General features: G+C 41.4%; 1 protein-coding gene across 2 annotated transcripts in view; it reads left to right on the top strand.

Annotated features, from left to right (window-relative positions):
- The window catches only part of LOC147630361 (uncharacterized), a 56,861-nt gene extending 44,978 nt beyond the window's left edge, over nt 1–11,883 (top strand). For both annotated transcript variants that reach the window (XM_086810220.1, XM_086810221.1), the window contains one exon: nt 11,011–11,883. In XM_086810220.1, the coding sequence (XP_086666346.1) occupies nt 11,011–11,824 (814 nt within the window). In that variant the 3' untranslated portion in view covers nt 11,825–11,883. The remainder of the gene's footprint in view (nt 1–11,010) is intronic.
- Nucleotides 11,884–19,288: the final 7,405 nt, after the last annotated feature.

Here is a 19,288-nt window from a genome sequence, read left to right as displayed (position 1 = left end):
ATGATGCCTAAGCGATGACTTTGATTGCTTTGTCAATAAAGTGATCAATCATACCACATATTAGGTCTTGCAGGACCTCACGGTGAGCTTGGGATGTACTTGAAACCATGTATCAGGCAAACAATGAGGCCAAGGTTGCATATCTCAAGAAGGAACTTGAGAACTTGGACATGAATGATGGTGACAGTATGGTTGATCATCTTACGAAGATCCAAGTCCCAAGATCTTGGGGAGAAGTTGATGAGGTCATTTCTGAAAAGGGACTGGTTTCAAGGACACTATCATCACTGCCAGAAACTTATTTGAACTTCCACACCGCTCACTCTATCTATGCAGGGGATCCCGGAACCAACCTTGTTTGAAGAGTTGGTTGGCTTGTTACTACAGGAGGAGCAAAATCGGAAGAACAAATCTTCCGTCATGCATGGCAATGATGGGGCTTTTGTTGCCCAAGGCAAGGGCAAAGGAAAAGCAATTTTCAGTCAAAGGCTGATTTGGGACAGCCTTCACAAAAGGCTAAAAATGATGCAGGCAAGCCCAAGAAAAAGAGCAAATGTCACTGTTGCAAAAATCCGGCTCACTATTTGAATGAGTGCAGAAAGCGGCTTGCAAAGAAGAAGAAAAAGGAAAGTGGCATGGGTGTACATTCTTCTTCATTACCTACAGCGAATGATGATGCATGAGGAAATCTTGTGCTGGATGAGTGGACCTTTCTTACTTGCAGTTATGATGCATCACTAGAGCATATGTCTCTTAGTGTCAATGAAAGATACAATACATGGTACTTTGACAGTGGTGCTTCTAAACACATTACCTCACAGAGGAATTTGTTTAAGAAGCTTATGGTTGCCGCTGAAGGCAAAGAGGTAACATATGCAAACAATTCTTCTTATCCAGTTCAGGGTGTTGGGGAGGTGATCCTCACAACAGGCTTCAACAGTAGATGGTGCAGCCTGAATGGGAGATTTAATTAGGGTTAGAGTTCATGTGGGAGACATACACAGAGAAACAAGGGAGAGAGAGAGAGAGAGAGTTGTGGGGATAAGTCAACTCATGGGAATGCCCCTATCACACATGTATATTGCACTAGTACACATAGTGTACTTAGTACATTAAAAGTACTAAGTGTACTATGTACTATAACTTATGGGCTTGTACACACTATAAGGGTGGGCGTAGTGCCTTTACCCCAACAACCTCCCACTTAAAGGCAAAGTGCCCTTAAGTAAAGGAAAAGAAAAAATCAGCATGTACATGATAATATACAAGGCCATATCAAGGCTGAAACTGGCCTCATCCAATGCCCATCAAGTGTCTGCAATGAGCAAACCGCTCCGGAGGCAAACTCTTTGTCAACAGATCAGCCGGGTTGTCATCCGTATGAATCTTAACAAGTTGAATTTGCTTGTACTCTATCACCTCTCTGATGAAGTGATACTTCACATCCACATGCTTCGTCTTTGCATGAAAGACAGGGTTCTTTGCCAACTGGATGGCACTCTGACTGTCACAATGCAACAATGGAATATCCCCTATATAACCCAAATCAACCACTAACCGAGATAGCCATAATGCCTCCTTGCAAGCCTCTGTGGCTGCAATATACTCGGCCTCTGTAGTAGATAAGGCTGTGCACTTCTGCATCCTGGATATCCATGACACAGCACCTCCTGTGAATGTAAACACATAACCGGTAGTAGACTTCCGGTTATCTGGATGACCGGCATAATCCGAATCCGTGTAACCATGCACTAATGCATCCTGTTTGCCAAAACAAATGCACATATCCTGTGTGCCCTTCAGGTATCTCATGACACCTTTCACTGCTTCCCAATGCTTCTTGCCAGGGTTGGCCATGTATCTAGAAACCACTCCCACTGCAAATGCAATGTCCGGCCTAGTAGCAACCATGGCATACATGAGACTGCCACAAGCTGAAGCATACGGAATCTTGGCCATATCAGCCCTGCCACTATCTGACTGTGGGCTGTCCATAGCACTGAGTTTCACATATGGAGGCAAAGGAGTACTAGTCTTCTTCCCCCCGTCCATATTGAACCTCTGCAAAACTTTGCCAATGTATTCCTTCTGAGACAAATACAACACATGCTGATTTCTGTCTCGAAGTATCCGCATACCCAAAATGTGATTTGGATCACCCAAATCCTTCATATCAAAGGTCTGATGCAGCCTCTTCTTCAAGGCATCCATCTCTTTACGAGATTTCCCGGCAATCAACATATCATCAACATACAAGATGAGGATCAATAGACTGCCATCCAAAGCTTTCTTGGTGTATAAGCAGTGATCTATGTCACTTCTCCTGAAGTCCTGGGATTTCATGAATGTATCAAATTTATGATACCATTCCCTTGGTGCCTGTTTGAGCCCATAAAGACTCTTTTTCAGCTTGCATACAAGCTTCTCCTTTCCACTTACTGCATAACCCTCTGGCTGTTGCATATATATCTCCTCATGGAGATCACCGTGAAGAAAAGCAATCTTCACATCCATCTGAATCAAATCCAGATCATCATGTGCAACCAAAGCTAATACAGCTCTAAGTGTGGTCATTTTGACCACTGGAGAGAAGATCTCATCAAAGTCCACACCATATTCCTGCTTGAAGCCCTTAGCCACTAACCTGGCTTTGTATCTTGGCTTTGCATCAGGTACAACTTTGAGCCTGTAAACCCACTTGCATGGCAAAACCTTCTTGCCTGTAGGCAAATGCACCAACTTCCATGTTCCATTTTTGTGCAGAGAATCCATCTCTGACTTCATGGCACGCTCCCAAAGGGCCTTGTCTGGCCTCTGTAAAGCCTCCTTATAACATGAGGGTTCCCCACAGTCAGTAAGCATCAAGTAGTCAACCCTTGGAACAAACCTGTCAGGGGCTCTGGAGGGTCTTATGGACCTCCGTACCCAATGACCATCATTTGCAGGTTGCTGTCCAGCCTGCATATCACCTATTGGTGGCTCCTGTTCCATGCCATAAGGCTGAAAAATCATGCCCGGTATCTCCTCTAACTGTGGTATATCCATAGGGATATCTTCTGCCATGTCTGGCTGTCCATTTGGACCATTTTCAGCATCATTTAAGGGCTGGTTTTGCTGCTGTAATGGCTGATTCACAGCCCTTGGTTGTTGTCCATGATGTCCATCATCATCAAAGATGACTCTGCCAGGCTCCTGTTGCCTTGCAGGCTCCTTATACATGCATGTTTCATAAAAAATGACATCATTGTTGCGTATAATCTTTCTATTCACGGGATCCCAAAGTCTATACCCCATTTCACCTTTGTCACCTTCCCTAGGAATATGCATTTGTGAGACTTAGGATCAAGTTTGGTGCGCATTTCCCTGCGTATGTGCACGTATGCAACGCAACCAAACACTCTCAAGTGCTTGTATGACGGAGGCTTCCCTGTCCATACTTCTTCTGGCACTTTCCCACCAAGCCTCGTGTTAGGTGACCTGTTTATAAGATGAACGGCTGTCATAACAGCTTCAGCCCAAAAACCATGAGGTAATGCAGCATGTGACAACATAGAACGGACCTTCTCCTGAATGGTCCTGTTCATCCTCTCTGCTGTCCCGTTTTGTGGAGGATCATAAGGAGTAGAGAGCTCCCTCTTGATGCCTTTAGCATCACAAAAGTCCTGAAACTGTTTGGACATATACTCTCCACCGTTGTCGGAACGCAAAGCCTTCAGTGTTTTGCCAGTTTGGTTCTCAACAAGAGCAACAAACTTCTCAAACATTGAGAATGTATCATTCTTCAAACGAAGAGGATAAACCCACACCTTGCGTGTGGCATCATCAATAAAAGACACACAATATTTTGCCCCTCCCAAAGAAAGCCGAGGCATCTCACATACATCTGTATGCACAAGCTCTAACTGAGCATCTTTCTGTCCAAGAGCTTTCTTGTGGGGGCACTGGAGTTGCCTGCCATATATACAATGCTCACAAAACTGAAAACTTGAAAACTTTAGAGAAGGCAAGTAACCAAAACGAGACAATTGCTCCATTCCTTTGACACTCATGTGTCCCAACCGGCCATGCCACATAGAGATTTCCGGCAGCTCGGTTGCATTTACATTAGCATGGTGACAAACACCTGCATGCATGAAGTAAAGAGTGTCCACCTTAAAGCCTCTGGCAACAACCAGTGAGCCCTTACTAATCTTCCACTTTCCACGACCAAATGTGGTAACATAATCAGCATCATCAAGCTGTCCAGTAGAAAGCAGGTTCTTCTTGATCTCAGGCACATGCCTGACATCATGGAGCATAAGCTGTGAGCCATCGGAAAACACAAGCCTCACATCACCTCTGCCAAGAATCTTGCATGCATGGTTATCACCCAAATAAACTACTCCTTCATTGCCAGCAGTATACCTGACAAACAAGTCTCTGCAACCTGTGACATGAAAGGAGGCACCTGAATCAATGATCCATGAGTGCATACCATGACCATCTCCTGTAAGAAGTGAATGGGCATCAAGTGAAGACGTGAATAGGACCTCATCCTCACTGTCACCTGCATGTGACACATTGATTTCTTTAATCTTGACTCCACTTTTGCCCTTTTGCTTTGCATCTTTGGCTTCATCTTTGTCTTTGTCTTTGCCTTTTCCCTTTTCTTTTTGATCATTTTTCCATTTGTAGCATTGCTTTTTGATGTGTCCCTTTTTGCCATAATAATGGCATTCCAAGTCCTTTTTGGAGCAAGACTTGCTCCTTCCCCGTTCTTGGCTTTTTCCCCTTTGTTGGGATCTCCCACGTGCATTCATTGCATTGGACTTTCCAACAGAATTGTTCTTCCTGTTCATCTCTTCTTGAAGAAGAGCACCCTCAACATCTGCATATAACAGCATAGCATTTGAATTGCTAGTGGCTGTCCTGAATGTGTCCCAACTCTCTAGCAAAGTGCATAAGAGAAAGGTGGCTTTGAACTCATCGTCCATTGCCAACTTTTGATTTATAACTTGGCTGACAATACCATTAAACTCATTTAGATGGGCTGCCCCATAGACGCCCCTTCCTTCATCTGAAGACCTATGAGTTTCTTTAACCAATACACTTTGCTTGAGGCACTTTGCTGGGCATACAAGTCCTGCAATCTCTGCCACATTCCCCAAGCTGTCTTCTCTTCACGAATGCTGAAAAGTAAAGAGTCTGACACAGACAACATGATAGTAGATCTTGCCAGCTCATCCATATCTTCCCACTCTTCAGCAGTAAGAGAAGCGGGCATTACACCCCTTTCTTTGATAGGCTTGTGCTGCTTCTTCTGAAGCAACACATTATAGCACTGGGTTTGCGAAATATCATAGTTATGTGAGCCTTCAAGCTTCTTGATGTGAAGCAATGAAGAGCTCTCACCTGTGGTTGCCATAGCAATATGCAACCTGTCAATGCCTGACTCCCTGCAAAATGTGCAAACACTGCACCAAAAGCACACAAAGTGCTCACAGTTATTCTCCCAAAGTTTATCTCCCACTGCGGAAGCACAAATGCAACTCTACTCCCACTGTATGTGATGAAATCACCAAAATCTGGTTGCTGCAGATTTAGGACAGCACCTTAAATGTGCTCTGTTGCCCTTCCAAAGTACTGTACAATAGTACCAAGTGCTTGGCTGTCCAAATGAGTGAAAATCAGACTTTTACAGTCCCGAACACTGCATACAACAGTCCCGAATAGAAATTGGGCAAAAGCCCCTTGACTGCAAGCTGATTTCTGAGGATTCAAAGCATAAAAGTCTTACCTGCTACTTTGCCAAGCTCAACAAGCATAAAATCTTGAAAAGCCCCTTGATTTAAGATCAATTTCTGATCATACATGGTACATTAACGCACATGAAGGCATCCAGAGTCTTCACGGTGCTTCCCCCTGGCCACATATACATCCAATACATGAAAGCCCCTTGATTTACAGGCACATTGAGTGCTTGACAGGCATCAACACGTTGCCCAAAGCATCAAATGCGAGTGCCTGCATGCAAATCAATCCAATCGGCACAAAAGCCCCTTGATTTGCACTGCAATTTGCTACAATTTTGCCTGAATGTGCGATTTCTCACATCATACAGCATGTATGAATGCCCAATTGCACAAATACATCAAAAGCCCCAAATTTTGACATCCAATTTCTTGCAAATTGATCTTGATTGTGACCAATGTCACCCAATTTTGCCAATTTTGCTCAAAATTGAGCAATTCGGCACCTGTACCTGCTCAATTGATGATTGTATCTGCTCAATTGCAAATCCCAAAAAAAAAAATTGAAGCATGTACCTCTGAATTTTTGATTTTTTTTGTTGCAGAAAATTATTGCTGTGCATTGGCAAACAACTCTCTCTGTGCTTTCAAATCTTGAAATGCTCCCGAGAAGCTCTAAATGAGTGCAAGCTTGATCGAACACTCTCTGACTCGTGGGTCGAATAGCCACCAGGTCATAAGAACGGAGTATTGGGTTTGCTGCATTAAGGGCTGTCGCTTGAATAGCACTTTCTACCACAACAGTAAGCCGGTCGTACAACCGGAGAGTGCGACTTCCAGCAGACTCCGAGAACGTCTCGGTGGAACTGAGCCAACTGCTGCTGATGATGCTGCTGCTGCTCTGGACTCCTCAGGCGATTTCGTACTGGGCGAAAACGGCTAGGAGTTCGCCTTCTGTGAGGTCGAAGGAGAAGCGCCGCATTTGCCTCCCCTTCGCGCTACGGGTACTCGCTCACGCTGCTTTTGGTTTCTGGGCGCCAAGTATTGCTGCGAGCGCTGATATTACGCCTTGGCCTAGTAGCGCTATACGCTTTGTGGCCAGGAACGCCTCGCTTACTCACGCGGACCACCACCACGCCTACGAGCAAGCCTGCCTGCATGTGCTAAGGCTGCCGTCGACTTTTTGCTTTTTCCGCCCACATGCCTTTTGCCACGTGCTCGCCCAGCCTGGCTTCGAGCTGTTTGCTTGTAGGCGCTCAGGCGACTAGAATTCGCACAAAGCAAAACCTAGGTGACTTCCTGCCTTGGCCAGCGTTTACACAGCCTTACTGCTTTGCTCAGCTGTCTCCTACGAATTGGTTTGCCCTGTTCTGCACAGGGCAGCTTCACATGTGCTTTAGCACCTACACAAGATTCTGCCCACGCAGCACACACAGGCGACTAGTTCTGATGCAGCACGCAGGTCCGTACAGTACACGCAGGCTCTGATACCAATTGAATGGGAGATTTAATTAGGGTTAGAGTTCATGTGGGAGACATACACAGAGAAACAAGGGAGAGAAAGAGAGAGAGAGTTGTGGGGATAAGTCAACTCATGGGAATGAGTGTGTGACTCCCCTATCACACATGTATATTGCACTAGTACACATAGTGCACTTAGTACATTAAAAGTACTAAGTGTACTATGTACTATAACTTATGGGCTTGTACACACTATAAGAGTGGGCATAGTGCCTTTACCCCAACACAGCCTTTATTGTTATGTGCTAGGGATTAAGAACTTGCTGTTCATCTCCTCTTTTGCTAAAAGAGGATATGCAGTGAACTTTGAGGACGACAGGTGCATAGTGAAGGTGGCTATGCATTGGTCAGTTCCGGTTATATCAGCTTGATAGGTTTGACAGGAGAGAGCATGATGCTCATGTGGTTACCACTCTTACACCTTCCATGCAAGAAGCAGAATTGTGGCATGCCAAGTTTGAGCGTGTGAATTATGGCAGTTTGTTGCTATTGCAAAGACATCAAATGGTGCAGGACATGCCTCATGTAGAACTGCCACCAAAACATGTATGCGAAGGGTGCATATTGGGTATGATGCACATTAATGCATTCCCAAAAGATGGATCAACAAGGGCTGCTGTGCACAGTGATTTGTGTGGTCCTATGGAGACACCATCTATTGGAAAGCATCTATACTTTATAACCTTTATCAATGACTAGTAACTACTCCAGATTTGCTTGGGTGTATCCCTTGAAAGCAAAATCTGATGTATTTGCATGTTTTTAGCATTTTGTGGCACAAGTTGAAAATCAAATAGGTTGCAAAGTGCAGACCCTCCATACAGAGTGAGGGAGGGAGTACATATCCATTGCTTTCAAAGCTTTTATGGCAAAAAAGAGCATAAAGCATCAATGCACGATGGCATATTCTCCTTAGCAAAATGGTGTTGATGAGAGAAAGAATAGGTCATTGATGGAAATGGCTAGATGCATGGTTAAAGGCAAAGGCTTGCCTCACATAGCACCCAGGAATATAATCAAGTATTTCATTCATTCCTTCGTCAGTGTACCTATGGCATCATTGGCAATCATGTGTGCTACACACGTGTTGAATAGATGTCCTACCAAAGCATTGAAAACCATAGAGTTTTTAGATATATAGCTTATGCACACGTACCTCAGCAATTGCGAGGTAAGCTTGATGACAAAGCAGCTAAGTGCATATTTGTGGGTTACAACAATGGTAGTAAAGGCTATCGTCTCTTTAATCCTTCCATACACAGGATTTTGGATAGCAGAGACAATGTGCTTGCTGAAAATTCAGACCAGCCATTGGCTAAATTTTTTGGACAGCCACCTTCAGGCCCACTGAACATTTTTTAAGGACTTCTCCCGTTGGGAATTGATGGCACAACAGATCAGCCATCAACTTTGCTTAATGGACAGCATTTGGGTGCTCAAAATCAGCCTATAAATGAGCTCATTACACCTCAAAATGTAGAGGAAGTGGAGCAAGAGTGGACAGCAATGGAAGAGGCTAGAGTTGTGCCTCGTTGGCTGCTCCGTACATTACAAGAGAGCAAGCTTTCAGCTCCACTTGGTAACAGGACATGGGCTGGTTCACGTAATGCAAGAGAACACGCAGATGTTGCTTGCACGAGTACACTTTGTGATGGAGACGAGCCAGATTTATTTGAAGAGGCTCGTGAGGATGAGGATTGGGTAAAAGCCATGCAAAATGAGATGGATTCTATCCATAAAAACAACACATGGGATTTGGTAGGCTTGTCTGTTGGCAAGAAGCCCATTGTCACAAAGTGGGTATATACAAGTTGAAAAGAAAGTCTATGGTACCATTGAAAGGTACAAGGCTAGGCTAGTGGCCAAAGGATATGCCTAGAAAAAGGGCATTGATTATGATGAGACTTCCGCACCATACTCTCGTATGGCCAGAGTTAGATGTGTTGTTGCATTGGCTACCCATCATGGATGAAAAGTGCATTAGTTGGACATAAAATCAGCTTTTCTCAATGGGGATTTGAAGGAAGAAGTTTATGTAAATCAGCCCATTGGCTTTGTGGTGCACTTTTCTTCCTTTGGGTTTTTCCCCTTGGATATCTGGTGTGAAAGGACACCACCATTTTTATTTGTATTTTGATATTATGGAGTTGACTCCCCAGGTCCACACATTCCAATGCAATCAACTCTTTGCATCTCATCATCTTGTGTGTGTGTGCTTCTATGTGTGTGTGGGTTGCTGTGCCAAAAACCTACTTCAACTGCAGCCAACAAGTGTACCAAGCATATCCATATGTTCCAAGTACATCCATATGTTCCTAGTATATCCATATGTTCCAGGTACTAGCCCCATCTGGTGAGCTTGTGCATTTCGTCTTTTCCCATATCTGTGGTGTCATCTGCTCATCTGGCAACATCTCAATGCCTTATCTTTGACCAATGGCTTTGTTGTTGATGGTACATCTTCATGGCTTGTCACATGTGTTAGATATAATAAATGCAGTTAGATATAACAAATGCATACTTACCTCCTTCAAAAACTAGACAAAAGCTAGTCAACAAAAAGGCATGTATCATTCGCGTCTACTAGGTATTCTAGTTAGCGGCCAGGTAGTCTGGAGCTTAGTGGACTATCACATGCCATAAATCCAAGCATTGTCCACACATCAAAAAACAACACACAAAGTCAAAGAAATTCAAACATACATCCTGGTAATGTATCTACAAAACAATCCTTGTATGCATTTAAAATTTCAGCCTTTCACTTGTGAGGGTATCTACACACAGATCATTACATTCAACCTTATCACGAACAAAGACTAAGTATGTGGAAACACACTTTCTCATTGCTTTGTTAATCTGAACATGAGATACAAGTGGGATGGAGTCTCCCTCTTGGCGAGCATCAATAACATGCATGCGTAACTATTCTTGAGGCTGGCAATCTTCTCCCATTTCATTTCATTTTCTACTTCCATTTGCATGATCTTATCCATGTGTACCATGAAGGTGTCTTTCAGGGCGAAAACCCCCTCCCTAATTGATTTAGCCATGTTGGAACTGTCTGTTTTTGCTGCCTGTATACTTCTGAATGCCTCCACCTTTATCGGTGTCCCATTCAAGTGTGCACAGTAGCTTGCTTGGGGCTTATCTTGGCTGCAAGATGGGGCTGTGCACAGTGCGCAGATTGCAGGTTGAAAACACTGGATACTTGGGGGAAGGGAAAAAAGAAAGAGGAAAGAGAACGGGGGTGGGGGGTTGGGGTGATTGCAGAGGGAAAAAAGAGGGAGGGAGCAGCATACAATGTGTGTAGAAGAGGAGGCAGCGTGCCGGGCAAAACACAGGGCGTTGAGCAGCGTGCAGGGCAACGGACAGGTTAGCAGGCAGTGCGCAGTGCGCAAGTGAGTAATGAGGAAATAATGATTCAATTCGCTATTTTGTAAATATGATAATTGGAGAAAGTGAGCTTGCCATTTTTTCTTATATCAAAAGGAACCTTACTACAGTAACGAGGTATTTGTTTTAAAATTAAAATTTAGTATGCTAATCTGTAAATGATGATTGGAAAAAGAGAGTTTGTCAATATTCTCGGAAAAAAAAAAAGAGAGTTTGTCAATAATCTCATATCATAAGGAAGTTGAACCCTTCATGGAATAGATCTCTCTGCATCGGTGTAGATGTGGCACGAGCTCTCTGAATTTAAAGTGGTGTGCTTCTAGTAAGAGAGCTTGAGTATCTTCTTGACTTTATTTCATGTTTGCAGCACATCTGTCTCTTCATCACAAAAGACTAATGCTCCCAGTCCTAGTTTACGGGCAGGGTCGATGCAGAGTTCGGAGAGCAGGTGTAAAGAAAAGAGGCCCTTTTCTTCAGCAATGAACCTGTTGAGGGGTTATTATGGGCTCTCCTCACCGGCACAAAGAATTTCATGTGATGTTGAAGGGATGGAAATGACAGCATATCGTTCAGATGGTGAGGATCACTCTGAAGAAGAACCGTTTTCTCCCATAACAGTGTCTACTACTATGGAAAATGAGTCTGTTCTTCGAAATGGCAATACGATCACAGATGTCAGGAAAAGTAAGGAGATTTCAAGGCTAAATGATGACTACCCAAAAACAGTGTCAGTGCCCAATGTACGAATGGGGGATGTCAATAAGGTCAGCGAGACGTCGGTCAGGAGGCGATCTAAGGTTGATTTAATGAATCCTGCAGGTGGTTCTCCTGAGGTTGAGACCAGGCAAGACATGGGCACCCCTAATAGAGTACTTCAAAGTTCTTCTGTTTTTCCATCTGCAACAGATAGCCTGGGCAGCAGAACTGCTGGGCTTCTTAAATTTTCGGATGGAGCCTTGGTAGGTGTGAATGGAAAGGAAATGCCCATGTCAAAGGTAATAAAGTCACTGAGCACATCCAACTTGCAAGATCAAACAAGTCCGCAGGTCAACTCAGTGGGCACCAAGTATGGCAGTAAAATGGATGTAAAATCTGCTAATCAAATCCAAGCTAGTTCAAGGTCTCTGTTTGAAGGGCTTTCCAAACCCATTACTCTTCGTTACAAAGCAGCCTTAGATTGATGCAAGGTGCCTGCAATGTAACAGGTTCATATACTTTCCTATACAAGTTTTAATGGTCATGATATGTCTCAAATTGTCCTCCAAAATGGAAAAAAAATTCAACTAGAGTTGTAAAATGTTACCTTATTTTGATTGCTTGTCCATTGGTTTACTGGGTTTAAGCATAAAAGGAAAGTATAAATTTGGGATGATTATATAAGATGAGTGAAACATGGACTAAGCATTAAGGGCGTTAACATTCGCGTAATAAAACTAGTACCACCCTAAACATATTTAGATGACTAGAATATCCGTTCCATATCAATTGATCATGACTAAATTTAGATATTGCAACGTTGGAGGGCAAATTATGGATTGTACCGGACAAATGATAACGTCATAGTCCCATCTTTACCTTGTATAGCCTAAGTTCCTTTTACAAAAGCATGCAAGCAAAGCTACCCACATGGCAGCAGTATAGAGCCCTCAAGCATGCACGCAATTAAAATAAAGCAAATCAACTAGTCAAGGTTTAAAAAAAGCGAATCAAAGCTACTCCCAAGCAGAGCATAACGAATCCTTGCGTGGCACAATATATCTACCTCTTCATAGCCAATCTCAAGGGCCTCAAGCAGAAAGAAACCAAGTATAAGTTTGCAAAAAAGGGCCTCTCCATAGGCGATGTCATCTCCCTCTCCAAACTTCACAAACTACAAAGCCTTTGAGGCAAAACACAAGCTTTGCAGTAGTGCACACCAAGCGTTTGATAGGCTACCAAGTTGGAACATTGGTTGCCTTGATTGCAAGATATGTTGGACAAGGGTAGGGTGGGCAAGCACTTTATTGTTATGAACAGTTGCAAATCAAGGGTGTCTTTGGAGATGTGATCTATGTTTGTTGCTTGAAAGCTTGTGGGAGATGTGTCACAAAAAAGAGCAAGAAATGCATGTTGAAATTGAACGAATGGGGTTGCTTGATATGTATGCTAGAGGTGGGTCAATTGAGAGTCCCATGAAGTTTTTGACAAGCTTCTAGTTTGAAATGTAGTCTCTTGAAATGCATTGATTGTTGGATATGTTGAACAAGGGCATGATGAAAAGGCAATCAAATGCTTTGAATTAATGCAACATGAAGGTGTCTCCCCAAGTATCTCTTGAAAGCTTGTGGCAGCATTGGAGCTTGGGACAACGGCCAAGAATTACATGTTGGGATTGAAAAGCAAGCCTTTCTAGAAAGTAACCTTTTTGCTAGCAGCACTTTGGTGGATATGTATGCAAATGTGGCTTTCTTGCAAAAGCATAGCTAGTCTTTGAGAACTTCCATTTCGAGACACTATCTTATGGAATGCCGCTATGGTAGCATTGTCAATCGTAAGAATTTTAACAAAGCATTGATGTGTTTTGATGAGATTCAGTTTGAAGGTGTTTCCACAAATGCCATCACATTATTTGTAGCTTAAAAGCTTGTGGTGGCATTGGAGCTTTGAGCAAGGGTCAAGAATTACATTCTCAGATTGAACGACCAAGAATGCTTGGAAATGTTATTGTTGACACTACCTTGAAGCTATCCGTGTCTTGAATTTGGCAATTTGGAGTGTAGTAAACATTATTGTAACAAGAGGACCATGAAAAGATTGCATAGAGCTTACTGTGTAATGACTGCTAAGCTACAAAGGTCCCTAGTGGGTTGCAAAGCTAACAGCTTTGAGCTCATCATCTGATTAATGTTGATCTACAAATGCCTGCCCAATTGTAATGATGTACCCTCCTAGTGGGCTAGCATTTAATGGTGTTTATTTTCATGTATGTAGGGGCCAGAGTCATACTCAAGGATGAAGTGAGCATTTTTCTTACAAATGCCTGCCCAATTGTAATGATGTACCCTCCTAGTGGGCTAGCATTTAATGGTGTTTATTTTCATGTATGTAGGGGCCACAGTCATACTCAAGGATGAAGTGAGCATTTTTCTAGGGAAAGTCTGCAATTGAGAACTTTGATGTTCAAATCTTGGATGTGTATTGAATGATGTAACTTCATTGGAACAATATAATTCACATGTTCAAGAGTTAGGTTGGGGATGTCTTGTTTCTTGGGTGAAAACCTTTAAAAATCATTCAAAAACAACAAATAGCATCTAGAACATCAGCATGGCATTAGGTGGGGCTAATGAGATCTAGCTAGAGGCTAGAACATGAGAACATTGTTCAACATATTAAAAGGAGTATCAAGATTGTTTTCCATAGCTTGTAATCATTATTTGTAGTTTAATGCATGAGGTTTAATACACAAGTTCTCCCCATTATATTGTAGCATTTAGAAGATAACATGGGATCAAGTAAATTTTTAAACACGATTAACTATATTTAACTTCAATATTTTGCTTGAAAGCAAGTTTTTTTTACTTAGGACAAACATTGCATTGGTCGAGATCTTTAGTAAATTGAATCTAATAAGGGCTTAAGCTAACATCCATTTGTTGGAATTAGGATTGCAGGAAAGCACACAAAGCTTGGAGAAGAAGAAGAAGCAAGAATGCACACAACACACAGTGTATTAGATTGTGTCAATGTACAAAGATAAGTTAGCCCTAGAATGATGGGCGTATATACAAGCCAGGGGAAAAAACCTCCTAAGGAGAGAGATAGTGCCCTGGCGGTCCTAAGTGTGTTCACACACATCACTGCCTATATATATGGCAACAAATCCCTCCTAGGAGTGATGGTGTGAACGAGAGATGGCACTCATGTGTAGGGAAGTGCCATGCCCGAAGTAGATCAGTCCACAAAGGGGAGCAAGCCCAAAGCTTTGCAGAAAGCTTCAAACTTCTCACGAGGAAGCGCCTTTGTGAAAAGATCGGCGAGGTTGTCCTGTGTTGGCACATATGCCAAGCTGATCTCTCCTGCTGAGAGTCTCTCCCTGACATAGTGATAATGCACCTCAATGTGCTTTGTGCGAGCATGAAAAACTAGGTTTCTCGCAACTGCCAATGCGCTCTGACTGTCAGTGTAGATAGAGGTGGTAGACTCCTGTCCAACACCCAAGTCAGCCACCATAAGGCGTCTGAGCCACACACACTCAACCATAGCTGTGAAAGCTACCCTGTACTCAGCTTCATAACTAGAAGTGGCCACAATAGGTTGCTTCTTGCTCAACCAAGATATGCATGAGCTACCGAGAGCATGAAAGAAAAACCACTTGTGGACACTCTTGCGTCATAGCAACCAGCCCAATCTGAGTCCGAAAAAGCATGTAAATCTGGCGGCAACGATCCCCCCTTGGGATAAAACAACCCAAGATGTATGGTGCCACTCAAGTAGTGAAAGATGCGTTTCCAATGCTGAGACCCTGGGCTATGCATAAACCTGCTCACCTCAATCGGAGAACGTGAGTCGGAGGGTGCTAGTGGCATAGCCCTGGGAGCCGATGCCTACTCTGATACCAATTGTTAGAATTAGGGTTGCAGGAAAGCACACAAAGCTTGGAGAAGAAGAAGCAAGAATGCACACAACACACACTGTATTAGATTGTGTCAATGTACAAAGATAAGTTAGCCCTAGAATGATGGGCATATATACAAGCCGGGGGAAAAACCCTCCTAAGGAGGAAAAAAGTACCCCGACGGTCCTAAGTGTATTCACACACATCACTGCCTATAAAATTGATTTCTATGCATAGAAAGATGCATAAAGGAAAATTTTTTATTATAAAAGTGTTATTCTTATTAAATTTGATTTCTATGCATAGAAAGAAGCATAAAGGAATTTTTTAATTATAAAAGTATTATTCTTATTAAATTTGATTTCTATGCATAGAAAGATGCATAAAGGAAATTTTTTAATTACAAGTGTTATTCTTATTAAATTTGATTTTTATACATAGAAAGATGCATAAAGGAAATAGTTTCTATGCAAGTAAGAATTTTCCATTGAGTTTGATTTCACAAGACCCTTTTTTTTCAAAACCTAGACTTTCTTAATGAAAATCACGAATCTCGTAAATCGGTGATCCATCCATCAATTACAACGAATTTTTAACTTATTTCTAGACGATTTCGGGTCTCAGGGAAAACTCTCTAAATCAGCCGATTATCCATTCTTCGTACACTGAAGAAATGGGAGTGGTCACAAGTCTTGACTTAATTTACGAATCAAGAGATGGGCATGCATCTTACTAACCCACCTTTCTGGTGTGTACTCTTATCTTTGTATGTGGTGTGTTGAGTGTTGAGAGAAGAAGAAGAAGATTTTCAGCCTCTCTCACCTTGTGTGCTCTCTTTTAGGGTTTTGTGAGTGTGTGTGCTTGCAAGAACTCAAGCTCTCTTCTCCCCTGCATCTTTTCATGGTATCAAATCCTGGTTCATGCTAAGGGCTGAGCTGCAAGCAAGAGAAGCACAGGAAGCGGTACGAGGGTAAGAGCTTCAACTACTCTTCCCTATTTGTGCTGGTGACTACACCCTTGTCGCGGGAGCTCTACAGGAGGCACCGGCAAACGATCTCTGATTCAGGAGCTTTCTTAGTAGGAGTAAAGCTATAAGGCAACTATACTGTCCTATCGGACTACATTTTTCAGGCCAAAATCGCGTTTTCGGGCACGTTACGACCTCCGTTTTTTAGAAAGCAAGCGATTTTGAGCATTGCGGGTAAGTCATCGATTCTCTGCAGAACTCTGTTTTAAGAACTGCAGGAAGATAGATTGGTTGTGCAGACACTGTGTGTGTTGCAAGGAGGTCAACAGTTGCCATTGGGTGTATGTATGCACATTGAGGTCACTGGTTGTGACATTTGAGTGTACTACAGTACTGCTGCAAAAAATAGAGCAGTTTGTGCAGGACAAACCAGAGTAGTGTTTTTGGTAAATTTGTGTGTCTGGCAAGATGTCAAATGATGGCATAAACTAGATTGTTGCTGAGAAGCTTGATAAGAACAACTTCCATGCTTGGAGGTTCAGGTTGACAAATTTCCTGATGGGAAAGGGTTATTGGGACTAATCGTAAGGGTAAATATCCAAAATTATGAAAATTTATTCTTCCTTGGACATAGTAGAACTATAAATAATTCTATTTGTGAATAATGGAATTTAATAAGGATATTTCTTTTTCTAAATGATCCTTTAAGATGTACATACATCGTTTTATTAAAATATTAATATAGAAATATTCTTTTCTCCAATTGGACCTAGGCATCAGCATGCCATAATTATCTACATAGAAATATGATGAAACATTCTCTTTTTGATACTAAGATTAATTTATGTATTTTCCTATTTAAAGATACGATGAAAATTCCTCTTCTGATAAATAAATAAATAAAAATACCCATGTATATACATACCATGAATATATCTATTTTAAAAATATGACAAAAATTCATCTTTTTACCATTTAGACATTTATGCATACATACTATAAATGTATATTAAAAAATGTGACGCATAAACATAATTACATAAAAATATGGTGAGACTTCTTCTTTTGATATAAAAATTCTTTATGCCTAAACCTAAGCATAAATATAAGCATAATTTGCATCTAAGCATCTTCTTTATAATAAAAAAACCTAAATATATCTTCCATATGCCTCTAATTATGAGAATGTTAGCATAATCTCTCTTTCAACTTAAAATGAGTAAATATGAATTTTATTAACATAAAACAAGCATTAATCCTCATTTTAATTAGATTAAAAATCATAAAAATGCTTAATCTCCATCTCTAGCTTGTTAGGCCTAGAGTTTTGGGTAAGAAAATGAGATTAGGACTAAGATCTATCCTTCCAAGAAGGATTTAGCCATATAGGTGAGTATTCTTTTAAAAAGAGAGATTTACAATTCAAAAACATTACTTTTAAGCATAAGAGATTAACATTAATGCATTTAAACAACATAAATCAATAAAAGCATGGTTTTAAGAAGAAACCGTGGATTAAAATTCTCCCCAAGCATGTAGAGAGGTTGGGAAGAAGATTCCATTCAAGAAGAGAGTAAAACACCATTGTTTTAGGCTTACCCTTGGTTTTTGGCTTGATTCTTTAGGGAGATGTGAAGGCCACAAGAAGAAGAGGGTAATCTCCAAGAGAAGAAGAGGATTAGTGAAGCTCCAAAGCTTCACAATGGAGAGGCAAGGTAGAGGGATAATAGAATTACACTAAATTAAAAATTACATTAGCATGTAAATACACTAAGATGAAAATACAAAGGAATGGGGCTCTACCCACTTTTTTGATCCAGTTTGAAAGAGGAGAGAGAGGAGAGATGAAATATATCAATTTTTTGATTAAAAAATTAGGGGTAATGATGAGATTCTAGGCGCCTCCTTCATGAGCTCTTGAGGTGTCAAAATTCCAATTTTTTACTAATAAATCCTCAATTGTTTTACTATTAAGTACATGTATAGTCAACTCTTCATCTTATGTGAGAATTTACTCATTTTTGGTGGATTTTTTTTATTCTTGCATTTTTCTTATTCCAACACTTGGATTAACCCTATTGGTCCTTTAGAACACTCTTTGGACCGTAATCCATAATTTTCTAAAAATGTGGACCCTTAGGCAAAGGTGTATAATGCACATTTCAATTAATTTCTAATGCATATTAGAAAACTCTTTTTAAACTTCTATTTCAGGAAAATTCATCTTAAATAAAAGAGATAACTTTATATCCAAAAATATCTCAAAATCATATTATATCTCTCTAAAATATTTTCTCTCTCTAGGCCAAAAACAAAGGAAAATAATGTTTTCTTGCATTCTGAAATAGGGGATGATTACAGGGGACTGAGAGGAGAACTTATACATTTTTTAGGGGCTGAGGAGGAACCTTACATAAAATGGACATTGCTTAGATTTGTTCCAAACCATGAGTAGTAGATTATGTTAGCAGAGGCCCACCAAGGAATAATCACACCACGTAGCCCTTATATGAGATAAATAAAAGCTATTCTAAAAGACACTTTGAGTTCAAAAATTTAAAGAACCCCTTTCGTTCTTGTTTCTCTCTCCACTATTTGGAAAATTAGGTTATCGCCTAATCCATCTCCTTCATAGGCTCATAGGTGCCTATGTACAAATTATGTACAACAATCTTAAGGAGGAAACCGGTTAGATCATGAAGTCCAACAACAAGATGAAGATCGAAGGATACGTGAAGGAGTGTCAAAACAAAGCAATAGGGTAAAGCAAGTCATGGGGAATAAGGAGCGGGGTTGGAAACACCCAAGAAATGGTCATACCGAATCGCATCCCCTCTTCCATACAAAACAACACCTAAGAAGTCTACTACAGAAACCTCAACAAGGACAACGACAGCAAACTACCCATTGAGGTAGGGCAAAAAAGAAAGTTTAACTATAGCAAAGGCTCCAACAAGCAAAGTAAGAAAGTAGAAGTCACCCAAGTTGAAGCCCAAAGGTGGAGGTTATGTCACGTGAGTGAGATTTTTTGGATATTTTATTTCTGTAAAAGAAAACTTATGGAGCAAGCAAGGATTTTTC

This window comes from Cibotium barometz, chromosome 16 (assembly GCF_041138505.1).
Source record: "Cibotium barometz isolate CiBa-2024 chromosome 16, ASM4113850v1, whole genome shotgun sequence".
NCBI lineage: Eukaryota > Viridiplantae > Streptophyta > Polypodiopsida > Cyatheales > Cibotiaceae > Cibotium > Cibotium barometz.
Note: the sequence above shows the minus strand (reverse complement) of the source record. Positions and strands in the feature narration are given on the sequence as shown.